Below are 11840 nucleotides of genomic sequence, written 5' to 3'. Positions count from 1 at the left end.
TGCATCACTAGAAATGGTTCAGGAGTTGTAAGCAGCTCTAGCCTCTAGTACGTTATTGTTATCTAGATTTACATTTTGCTATATTAAATACAACAACTAGAATCTTAGTTAAACGAATGTAATTTAGTTTTTGTACACGTTAATTAAAATAATTTACTATTCATAAAAACTTTTATTAGTAAATATTAAGTATTTCTTATTAATTGTTTCTGGCAATGATAGCCAAGGAAAACTTGTAAGTAATAAGAATTCTTGGCAAATTTCATTAACATGTTGAATATAAACTTTTGGGCTCATTAATTATAAAATATAGTGTATATAGGACTAGTTTTGTTATGCTTAACTACAGCCCGTCAACCTGTTTGACACATTTATCATGTTCAGGTTGCAAGATTTTATTTAGCGGGTGAAAATTTTATAAAACATCTACTAAATATGTACAATAATATTAATATAAGTAAGAAATATAGTTACTATATGAAGCCACTTTTCGGGGGGGGGGGGGGGGGGGAGTTACTATTTGAAGCCCGAAGCAAGTGAGATATGAAAATTCTGTTCATTTTGAACGTTTTTATTTAATTTATTCACTTGAATAATAACTTGAGGAAAACGAAGACTTATATAATCAGAAATATTAGAGCATACATATTGGAACCTCTATATCCATATTTTCTATATTCCATAGAAGAAAAGGCAAAGAAAACAACTAAAACTCTATCACATTGGATTCTCTATAATAGAAAACTAAAATATAACCCCTCCATTTAGATGCTTATATTCAACCCTCTATAACTTGTTGTGACGGTATAAAAAATAGGAAAATCAATAAAATAAGTGTTTGTGAGTAAGATAAATATAGAAATAAAGAATTGGATGTAGAAGGTTTTTAAAAAGTAGATAAACTCTAGAGAAAAATGTTACTTTTAATTAAATTATAGTGAGATGGATTGAGGAAATTAAAATGTTCTTTTATAAAATGTTAAAAGCAAAACAAAATAGTTTTAAAATTGGGTCAGACCCAAAGGATGAATTTACGTGGGCCGAGTCTGAAGGGGGGGGGGGGTGTGGAGAATTTGTAACAGATAATTTTTTTATTAAAAAAAAAAGGTTGAATATGACTTGTGTATTTGTTTCTGCTTTAACAAAACAAAATTATCTGCTAAACGGTAATCTGAATGTTTAAGAGATCATATAGTAATAGGTAGAGAAATTGTTGGACCGACCAAAATAACCTCTTCTATTTTATAAAGAAAAAATACAATGCCAAAAACATATTTCAATAACATGTATCCAAATTTCAATACATACAACAAGTAAAGACGACAATCATATCCAGTAAATCACATCCATAGTGAAGCTACCGGTAGGTACGGGAAGGGTGTGATGTAGGCCGAATAGACCAACAAACAAGACTAAAATATTTAACACTGCTGCAAGAATTGAATTAAATATGTATACTTGGGATTTTTGCTAAGAGCGCATATTTAACATAGTTCCTTAAAACACACTTAAAGATATTTGTTTTGTCTTCCAAGGTACAACAACTAGAGAAGTAGTAATCGTGTCATAGAGTAGTTCATTACTCCGAAATAACAAGATAGCTGTAGGCGTTGCATACCCTAACAAGAGGGTTCGGACTTTTGTTTTGTGAAACAGAATAAAATGCTAAAGAGTTGTCCTCTCAGGTTTATTCACATGTGAAAAACTTTCACGTTCTATTTCGAGCGTCAATATCTCATTCATTAACTTAGGTTTAAACGCATCTGTTATCTTCATTCATAACTCCATTTGGATGTCATTTGAAACTTTCATCAAGAAGAAAGTGGATCATAAGTTATTAATTAAAATCTCATATATGAAAATTTTCCACACTTTTTGCAGGGATTTAAAACAAATTGTCAGCGAAAGTACCTACATTTCAAAATTATAACAAAGCAAGGTAGTATAGCACTTGGGTCTTTTACAAACAAGTAGTTTGGCCTTACTCCTTCAATAGAATCATACTCATCTTCATCAGTGTCATTCATAATTCGTCTGAAATAACTCGACAAACCACGATAGCCATCTCTCCTTTCATCATCTCCACATTTGCATTAGCAATTATAACATCTTGACTTTTTGTGGTTAACCAAATTCCTGTTTTCTTCTTTGGATCATAAGAACCCGCGTTAATTATGCTGCAAATGTTGTCTTTGCATAGCTTAGACATCCCAAATCTCTTGGAATGTGTAAGTTTTGTTCCATAAAACATTAACTTCTCGTTACCGTCCACTATGTTTCTTGGATGCTTGTTCTGATGATCACAAGCTTTGTTCTTGACCTCCTCCCTGAATTTTTCAAATCTTTCTAGCGTTTCTTTTGAATTATTCAGCTTAAGCACTTGTTTTATTTTTATTGAATATTTTTTCGTGTCGGTTGTTGTTGATCTGAATATCATCTCGATCACATTTCTTGATGGGTCTCCGATCGCTAGTATTGTTTTACCTATAAACAGGTTGGTTTAGGTTATAACATAATATTTAGTTAAAAGTGGTCAAAATAGTATGTAAATACATACAACATCCTACGTCGCTTCAGTAAAATATTGTTGGTTATCAAGTTACGATAAGTAAGGCTTACGGGTGAATTAACTATTTAAAAATTATTAATGAGGAAACTAAGTGTGCTAGAAAATAAAATCATCCACTCTTAAGAAGATGACATACCAGGAAAGCAATTTCTTGTGTGGTGGTGAGAGTATTCTTCATTATCTTGTGAATTTCTTCTTTGAGTGTGGGTTCCATGAGTGGCACGCCTTTCATTTCCTCGAGTCACATCCGTCCGCTTGCCTTGACAATTCACATTCCCTCTCCAAAACGCACAAAATGCATGCATTACTCCACCTTCTTGTGATTCAACTGGAGTTAGTGCACTAGTCGAATTGAATGGCATTGTTGCAAGACGACCTTACTAGTTAGCGAATAAAGCGTGTCTTAGATGGGTTTGGGTGGAGGTCGAAGGACCATAAGTTAACGTGGCACATTGCTCACAGAAGAGACGAAAGGCAGAATGATTGCAATGGTTTTGTATGCATTTAGAGCATTGAATGGCATTGAAGGTGATTGTGAGCTCATACATAGTGCCATAAGTTGACGAGTTGTTCCCTTTGGAAACACCGAATTGTCCAATAGAAGACTCTAAATTACAATGCTTTATTTGTTTTTTCTTTTCAGTCTTTAAATATATTTTCCTAACCATCACTTTTTTACTCATAAATGTTCAATGGGATGATTGTTTTATAGTCATTTTTCACACTAATTATCTTAGGTTTCAGACACATTAATTGAACTCATGTGTCAAAAATTCATTCTCATGCCAAAAAAAATATTTTTTCCCACACTAATAATACAACAAAATTAAATAATAAAATACGTTGATGGTTAAGGGGGTCCCTTGCCAATTTGGATGGATATAAGCATTGATTTCTACTTGGTAGCATTCAAGTACCATCAAATTCACTTTTTAACTTTTCTACATAATAATAAACGACAAAATCACAGAATAATCAATCTGTACATATACCATACATGTCACATAGTGTTTCTTGGCTTTCTTGCATAGTCCACTTCATCTTATCATGTGTCATTACAGTTATACTGAAATTTCTACTCAACCCCAGTTTTACTTAGTTTTTATGCACTATCAAATATCTACATTTTTTTCGCATATCAATTTTACTTTTTAAGAAAGTTGGCCAAGTTTATATACTCCAGGATATTTACTGGATAAAAATTTTATATCATATAGCCTCATATTAATATGAGTTCCCTGTGGATGAAAGAATACAAAATTAATATTATGATAACACCCTTGAGAAAATTTATGGTTGCAACTGCAACTGTAAAACAAGAACAAAGACGCCCTACAACCAACACAATATACATGCATACATACTTTATTTAATACAAATATTCACTTCCCAACACAAAGACTAGCAAAATCTTTAAAACACCCCCATTCAACCAACTATACCCACCCTATTACATTCAAATCTAAATTACATCATCTCACCTCTTTTCTCCCAAACACCTACTCTGCAGCTAACATTAAGGCAAAAGTACAAAAGAAAGACGAACTAGTGTTGCGTCTGCTGATAATTTTTTACCAACTTGTGACAAATTTGTAATTCATGCACCTTTTAACCTGTTGCGCGTTGCCACATGGCAAAAGCAGCTGCCTTGTTTTATTTTGTTTCTTCTAATTCTACGGACCCATAAAGATTCTTCCAAGACTTTGCGGGTATGGGTTAGGAGAATGGGTAAGGGTAGTATGGTCATTGTTGCAGCCTACAGCTTCATTCTCTCTAGACCCGTATACATTATTCCAGTGAACAACTTTTCTGAAATTTGAATTTGAGACGTGTACTTATGGTTGTTCAGGGAGTCTGTTACCGACTACAAGATCGAGGCAGAGAGTATTGTTCTCCTCTAATCTAGACTGTTGATTTCTCGACCCTGTAAGATCATGGTTATTATTTTTCACAGCAGGTACATCATGATTGTGTTTTCCTTCGTATGCGGTTATGACGGCTTTAGGATCATGTGATGCTCGCTCTACATGTTTTCTTACTGTACATCCAACACTTGTGCACTTGTAATAACTCCTGCATAATATCTCAAGATAAGTTACTTAAAGAGTAGCTTTAAACAAATAGGACTTCTAATAAAGCAAAACTACTCTTTACCCTTTCAATATTTCTGGTTGTCCAAAGTAATAAAAAGTTTCTGATAACTTTTTTAATCATAAATCATTATTTTATCTACTATATGATAATTATTATTTTGATCAACGACTTCTTTTCCATTCAGATATATTATAAACATGTAACATGCATGTTCAAAAGGAATGTACAAGACATTCTAATTTTTTTATTCCATTCCTTTATCTTTTTGTACCTAATAAATAAGTAGCTGGTCGCCCCACATTTCACAATTCTGTGAGCCCAAGATTCTTTTTCCTGTTTCTCTTATGTAACCCCTTTGTTTTCTTTTTCTTAATTTAAAAAATTTAATTAAAAAAGCAATAGTAAAAAAATCATACTTTATCCTAAATATCATTTTATCATTCTTAAATCTTCATTACTAACTATTCTGTATTTCCTTTATTCAATATGTGTAAGTTTCTAACCTTAGTTCAGTAATATAAATGAAGTTAACTTTATTAGGAAAAGAAGGGAAATCCTTGTGTATAAAAAGGTAAAAGAAAATTTAGCATCATGTTCTTATGAGATTGCTAAATTTTAGACCTTCTATATTAGATTTAAATAGATGCTTAATAAATTAAAGTCTAAAACACCTACTAAATGAACTAAATGAAAAGCGTTTTATTTTTTTTTTATTTGATTGTGAAATGAATACGTACCTAGGATTAGGATTCCCCCGCACAACTTTCTGGCCATATTTACGCCAGCGGTATCCATCATCCAAGATATCAACCTCACTAGTGGTTTGGACTACTACGCGTGGCTCACGGATAGGCTTAACCACTGGAATTATATCAAGGGTACCAAACTCTGTTCGCCTGATCACGCAATTTAAAGTTACTCAATATTAGCATTTAGTGCAACCAAAAATATTAAAATATAAAAGTATTATCCAACTTATCACCTCTTTTTTGAATATGGGTCGTCATCGTCTTCATCAACCTCATCTATACTGTCTTGATTCTCTTGTCTAGGAGATTGCAGTGGGGTTCCACTCGCATCTAAGTTAGGATTCTGGCCAGTATTTGCAGAACCTTCAATAACAATAGTAAACGAAATAAATGAGATTAGAAACACATACTTAATTCCTGACCAATACAAATCTACAATCATGGAAAGTGAAAATGGGTCATTGGCTCATTGCATGTTGTGTCATGGGTCAGAAATTCAGCGGGTCAACTTTGATATAATTTAAAAGGGGCCAGGCCGATTGAGTTAGCCCAAAAAAACTTGGTATAAAACAATATTATACAAGAATAATCTAAACCTAGAATAAGACAATTTAGAATATCATATGCAATAGAAAAAGAAATTTGAGTGGCTTTCAACCCATGCGCCCCATTTGACCCATCCCCTTTCAGCTAGTTTTTATTTGGCCTACTTGAAACCCCCAATTCATATTAAAAAAACAACTCAAATTGATCCTTTCATAAGTAAATGGGTCAAAACTGCTCAAAATTACCTGCTTGATAAGTTTGATATTGAAGTTTATCAGGTTTTTCCTCCTGTATAGACATAAGAGCACCAGCACTAAATCGGCGGCTAGGTTGAGGTTTCGGATGATCATGAGTGCCTTTATACACAATCTCTGTTATTTGGCCAGTAGTATAAGAGCGTTCAAAAATCTTTTTCACCTCACAGTTAGGATGTGTACACTTGTAATAGCTTCTTGGATGTTCACTTCCTTTCACAACTTTCTGCCCATATTTTCGCCAATTATATCCATCATCTGATGACCTGTCAACTTGGATAGTGGGTCCATGATCTTTAGGCTTCCCCAGTCCATTTGTTTCCTCGTGAGGCTTGTAAGTATGATATTGTTCTTTTGGTGATTGCATCTCCCAGCTAGTTGTAGATGGAGATGCATACGATCGCAGCTCGCTTTGAATTTGATTATGATTTTGGTTATGATATTGCCCACTTGGTTCACCTCGCTGAAAGTTGGAACCTGCAGAAACCTTTCATACAACCAGAATTATAAATCTATTTCGCACAGTAAAGTTTTTACACACAAAAGGATAAAACTTTATATGATAAAGAAATGAACAAAAAAGGATAACAGTTAGGCACTCATTCTATTGTCAAAGTAGTACATCATTCTATTGCATTTCTTAACTCAAACAGACATATTGGAAAGGATAAATGACTCTTTATCAGTCGACTGGATTGTGAAATTGTGGTATGTAGTTTACAAAATCCACTAAAGATGGTAAAATAAACAAAGACTTGACCAGTATAAAATGAAAAGAGATAAATGGCAAAATATAACACAAGACACAAAAACATATACTCACATAATTTACCAAAAAGCACAATTCATAATTCATAAACAAAGATCAACTTCCAAAACAGCATAAAAACATGTTATCTCAAGCTCCCTTAACCCTAACAAGAAAAGATGAAGGCCATACCTGAAATCCTGCAGAAGAAAACTGTTGAGCTGCTGTAGTATTGGTGTGTGGTCTAAACTCAAAGAATCCAGAGTTACTATCATCCAATGTCTTTCTGGTAGAAGAATTTCCCTCTAAAGGGAAAGCAGCGGTGGCAATTGATCTTTGCATCAGTGGAGACTTAAAGAAAGAACCCGTGGTTGGAGAAGGCTCAGCCTATAAATTAAAAAAAGGAAACTTTATAGGCTCGTCATCAATACGCCTCATAATTGTTTATTAAATTATGATTGACCCCTTATTCGGTTGCGATCTATTCACACTAGCTGAAAACAAGAACCTTATAGTGCACAACTCATAATAGTCTAGATTCCATTACTCTGGAATTTACCTTAAACAGGCAAGTCAACGAGGGAAGCATTGCAAAGTGCACCAATGGAAAAGGAATATTCATATTCGGTTAAACGAATACGACAACGGAGTATGAAAAGTATCAAGAAACACAGCTAGCTAGTTCATATTAAAAACAACGGGCAATGTGAAGCCGCATTTGCACAAAGATTAAAGAAGAAACTGATGGGAAACAACATGATTAAAAGCATCAGAATACAACGGTCCCAAATGCACACATAAGGCATATAAATTGTAATATATTCCTCTAATGAGCACTTCCAAATGACTCATATATAATCAATAAACAAAACACATGTTTCGGCATTTCGCATCTAAATAAGAATCTCAAACAAATCACACTTTACATAAAGCTCATTTCATTGACACTGAGACTCATTTCAAATCAATAAAATCAACCAAAATTCTCCACTGTTTCATTGCTGACGTGGCAATCATTACACAGATACAACAATTACTGAAACAAACTACAATTTCCAAATCCATATATTCAGTTCAACTGCTGACGTGGCAATCATAACAAGCAGATTCAAGAAATACTGAAACAAATCGCAATTACCAAATCGATACATTCTGTTTAACTGCTGACATGGCAATCATACCTAGGGTTAAATAACTTAATTACTTAAATTCACCAGTGAAATTAAACGAATTAATAATTATACCTTAATGTTAGTCAACAGCACCGGCGATTCGATGAACGAGCTAGGGCTGAGACCGGGAGGTACGGTGACGTAAGCGGAACGTGAGATAGGGAGTTTAGCTGGCGACATGAGCTTGTATTTGGCGCCGGAGGTGGCGGATCTGATTCCGGCGGAATCTCCGGCGTGTGGCTGGTGGCCGGAGGTGACGGCATTGGTGGTGGTGGAGTGAAGGTCATCCATGGAGGAAAAATTATTATTATTATTATTATTGTGATCCAGTTTTGTTTGTTTTGGGTTATGGTGAAGAGAGAGAAAGTAACGGGGGTAGTTCCGTCATTGACAGGTAAGAGTGTTGACTTACGGTAACTTGTTTGTCTCGTTTGGTCAGGCAAATGGACGACGTGATTGCTTATGTGTTTAGATTATTGAAATGACTAAATGGTCCTTTGTCTTTTTTAAAGTTTTGTTTTCGCTATCAAAGTTTGGACGTTAATGGAACAAGGCTATGCCTCCTTGCGTAGTAGGTGTTGTCAACCCATAAAAACGCCCTAAAGAGCTAGTGGCAAATTTAGACCAAAATCTCAGAAGTAATATTTAAAAAATCCTTTTTACCGTATTTCATGTAATATAAACGGATTTTTTTGCCATATTTCATAAAATAACCGTATTTTTTTCATACAATAACCGAAATTTTTTCTTATCGTATTTCATACAATAATTTTTTTTAGCTTGGTGTTGGACCAATATCATTGTTTTCTTAGAATTTTCGTTTAAAAAGATTGCTATAAATATTTTGCCGTTTCATCTTCCAAGTTCCCTAATTTTAATAAACCCATTAATTTCAATTTTCACATAACCCTTAAATCTCTAATCAATTTCAATTTAGATATAAACCCTAAATTCCTAATCAAATCCAATTTCCCGTTTACATTATCCATATCTATCTATCCTAATAAATAAGTACTTCAAGATGTCACTTGTCATCTTTTTTGCCATTTTCACCCATTGTAACCTATTTTCATAAAATGGTATCTCATTCGGTTTAACCCGCTCCAATAGAAAAAACCAGATCCAGTTTTTTCATTCTTTTTTTGTTTTCGTTAACCTATTTTCATAAAATTGTATTTGCACTTTGTAAAGATTACCCAAGTTTTAAGAGTTTAGGGAACAAGGTTCATGGTTGTGGTTCAAAACAAAATGTTGAATTCTTCGATAGCCTGACATTTGTAAGTTCATAAAATCTATTTTACTCTTGTCTCTGCTGTTAGCGGATTCTATGACCAACATCTTTTTGCAGGAAATGACAATTGACATGCATTTTTATTGATATAAAGATTAATGATCAGCGTATGCGGACTGTTAACTTTGTATTAGTACGGATTTAGAGATTGTTTACAATCACATTACAGGACCTGGCATATATGTGAAGCAGGTTATTCCTATTTATAATATGTAAACTTGCACAATGTCATTGAAGCTTGCTGAACACGATCACCGAAATCATAAGCTGTTATCAAGATTGAATTTCTTTTTAATTACCAATCACATTGTCAGCTAAGCATCAATAGTTTTCCTTTCCCCTCAAATAATAGCTTCATCAAAGAAGAAAGGAAAAACTCTTGTTTCGACTCATACAGCTCCTAATTACAAATCACATAGTTCATGAAGGGAAGCCTTCATGGGTATTTTATTAACATCCAACATTTTAAATTCACACTAATCTCATGATTAGTGGCAATGTGAATGCAACGTCACACCCCGACTAAGGGCCTAGGTGTGACACCCGTAGTTGGTACTTGTTTCAAAAATATATCAGAGTTGCGGGTTACTAGCGGAAGTCTTTGATTGAAATAACATATTAATTTATTTTGAAAAATCTCTTTGGATCATAAATATCCAAATAATTGATTTACAAACCTTGTTTATTTTTGTTCACAATATTTTATTAATAAAAACCAAGCCATCTCCACTTGCTAGTATCTATCTTCATGGATGACTCTAATTCCTTGCTATCTGTGCTGTACTTGCTTTCCTGTATTGTGGGAAAAATACGTCAGCGATATGCTGGTGAATCGTTGACTCTGAGAACATTTGACTGACAAGATAGTTTTTGAACAAACTCAGCAGAAACGTCTCTTATTTCTGGGAACTTGTGCCACTGCCATACACACACAATTATGGTTCTCCAAGAACTAATGCCCATTGAAGAACTTTTGTTATGACTGTTTAGCCTGCGGCCACGTAGCCTTGATTCTAGGACTAGACAGTTATGTTTGGATCTAGACACATGTGTACTCGGTCTGGGTTGCTTTTATTATCTACCTTGTGAATTAGGGATCACGTAATCCCTTAAATTTTGAGATCGCGTAATCTCATATTTGACTGACTGTTTAAGATAAACAACCCGTTTATCTTAATGACTAACTGAAAAAGGTTTAACGTATTCACGTTCTATAAAAAGATTAAACGTATTCACCTGTGATTGTGATTGTCTTTTCTGAATGATGTGGTGATTTCGTTTGAAAACCCTTGTGAATGAATGATGATTGATCTATCATAAAATAGGTTTGTATAAATACCCGGATCGTCTCTTGATCCAGCTACAGACCTTTAGTCTGGTTTAGATAGCTTTAAACCTTGACTGATTATTTGCTTGAATAAAATATTTAGACCCGTAGTCTTTTCATTTGTTTACAAAATCATGTGTTGAGTTTCTTTTTCATGAAGAAACATTGAATAACTATAATCCTAGTATGTAAAATCTTACGTTTCTTAATTGTAAAGAAAACTATATCTCTTGCATATAATATTTCTTAATTGTGAAAAAACTATTTCTGGCTATATCCTCTTATATGTAAAAGCTTATGTTTTTTAATCACGAAGAAACATTATTTTAACTATAACCTTTGCATGTATAAAGCCTTTGAAAACATAATTATGATCAAGGTTTGGGCTATACCCCTGACTATGGTCTAAGCCATATAATATAATAATAATAAATAATATTTATGCAGAACCCCTACCTTATGCGGCTAGTCGGGAATAAGAATTAAGACAAATCGGCAGCTGGTTAGCTCGTGACTCGTTCAATAGCACAAAAGATCGTATAACAGTGCCTCGACACCTCGTTTCTTCGCGAAATCAAGCCCTCGGAACCTCGAAACATCTTGGCACGCTTCCCTATGCTAACTATGTGAGAATGAACCCGTAGCTGCCCTTTTATACTCAAATGTTGCAGGCCGTCGCGTAGCACGATGGTGTTTCCCCAGGGCCATCGCGTAGCGCGACGTCGCAATTGCCGAGGAGTTGCCACGTGTTGACACGTGGTTGGCCACGTGTCCCTGGTTGCTTAATGGGGTCATCGCGTAGCGCGATGCCCCCTGATCCCTAATCATCGCGCAGCGCGGCGCCCCCTTTTTCTGATTTATGGGGAAGAGCATCGCGTAGCGTGATGATGTACTTTGTCCACCCATCGCGTAGCGCGATGGGTCTAAAAAACCAAAAATTTTCATTTTAATCCCTTTGAATTTTAGCATTGACATTTTTATTCCAAAATTGAACAGCGTCTTCTCTAGGTGTTACATGCATTCAATGGCTTCATGATTAAAGCGACATCAACTAGGAAAAGCGATTGATTAGATTATCAAGTAATATGCA

At 34.5% G+C, this 11840-nt stretch overlaps 2 protein-coding genes across 2 annotated transcripts; both read right to left on the bottom strand.

Annotated features, from left to right (window-relative positions):
- Positions 1-1859: 1859 nt before the first annotated feature.
- LOC143603247 (uncharacterized) lies at positions 1860-3125 on the bottom strand. The gene is made up of 2 exons (XM_077080102.1): positions 2706-3125; positions 1860-2484 (listed from the first exon to the last, which is right to left on the bottom strand). Exons 1-2 carry the CDS (start codon positions 2929-2931, stop codon positions 2024-2026), a joined length of 687 nt encoding a protein of 228 aa, XP_076936217.1. The 5' UTR covers positions 2932-3125; the 3' UTR covers positions 1860-2023.
- A 1143-nt stretch (positions 3126-4268) lies between these two features.
- On the bottom strand, positions 4269-8559 carry LOC143603244 (putative WRKY transcription factor 20). The gene is made up of 6 exons (XM_077080100.1): positions 8205-8559; positions 7153-7347; positions 6204-6699; positions 5646-5775; positions 5401-5559; positions 4269-4642 (listed from the first exon to the last, which is right to left on the bottom strand). Exons 1-6 carry the CDS (start codon positions 8421-8423, stop codon positions 4405-4407), a joined length of 1437 nt encoding a protein of 478 aa, XP_076936215.1. The 5' UTR covers positions 8424-8559; the 3' UTR covers positions 4269-4404.
- Between the last annotated feature and the right edge of the window lie 3281 nt (positions 8560-11840).

Source organism: Bidens hawaiensis, unplaced genomic scaffold (assembly GCF_021521415.1).
Source record: "Bidens hawaiensis isolate Kalapana, Puna unplaced genomic scaffold, B.hawaiensis_p1.1 tig00061071_1, whole genome shotgun sequence".
NCBI classification, from domain to species: Eukaryota; Viridiplantae; Streptophyta; class Magnoliopsida; order Asterales; family Asteraceae; genus Bidens; species Bidens hawaiensis.
Note: the sequence above shows the minus strand (reverse complement) of the source record. Positions and strands in the feature narration are given on the sequence as shown.

What these genes read in the sequence shown, in the direction of transcription:
- LOC143603247 (XM_077080102.1), bottom strand. Translation starts at nt 2,931, where the DNA reads ATGCCATTCAATTCGACTAGTGCACTAACTCCAGTTGAATCACAAGAA. An exon ending in CACAAGAAATTGCTTTCCTG is followed by an intron (nt 2,485 to 2,705) that starts GTATGTCATCTT and finishes ACCTGTTTATAG; the next exon opens with GTAAAACAATACTAGCGATC.
- LOC143603244 (XM_077080100.1), bottom strand. Translation starts at nt 8,423, where the DNA reads ATGGATGACCTTCACTCCACCACCACCAATGCCGTCACCTCCGGCCAC. An exon ending in TGCTGTTGACTAACATTAAG is followed by an intron (nt 7,348 to 8,204) that starts GTATAATTATTA and finishes TTTAATTTATAG; the next exon opens with GCTGAGCCTTCTCCAACCAC. An exon ending in ATATCAAACTTATCAAGCAG is followed by an intron (nt 5,776 to 6,203) that starts GTAATTTTGAGC and finishes TTGTTATTGAAG; the next exon opens with GTTCTGCAAATACTGGCCAG.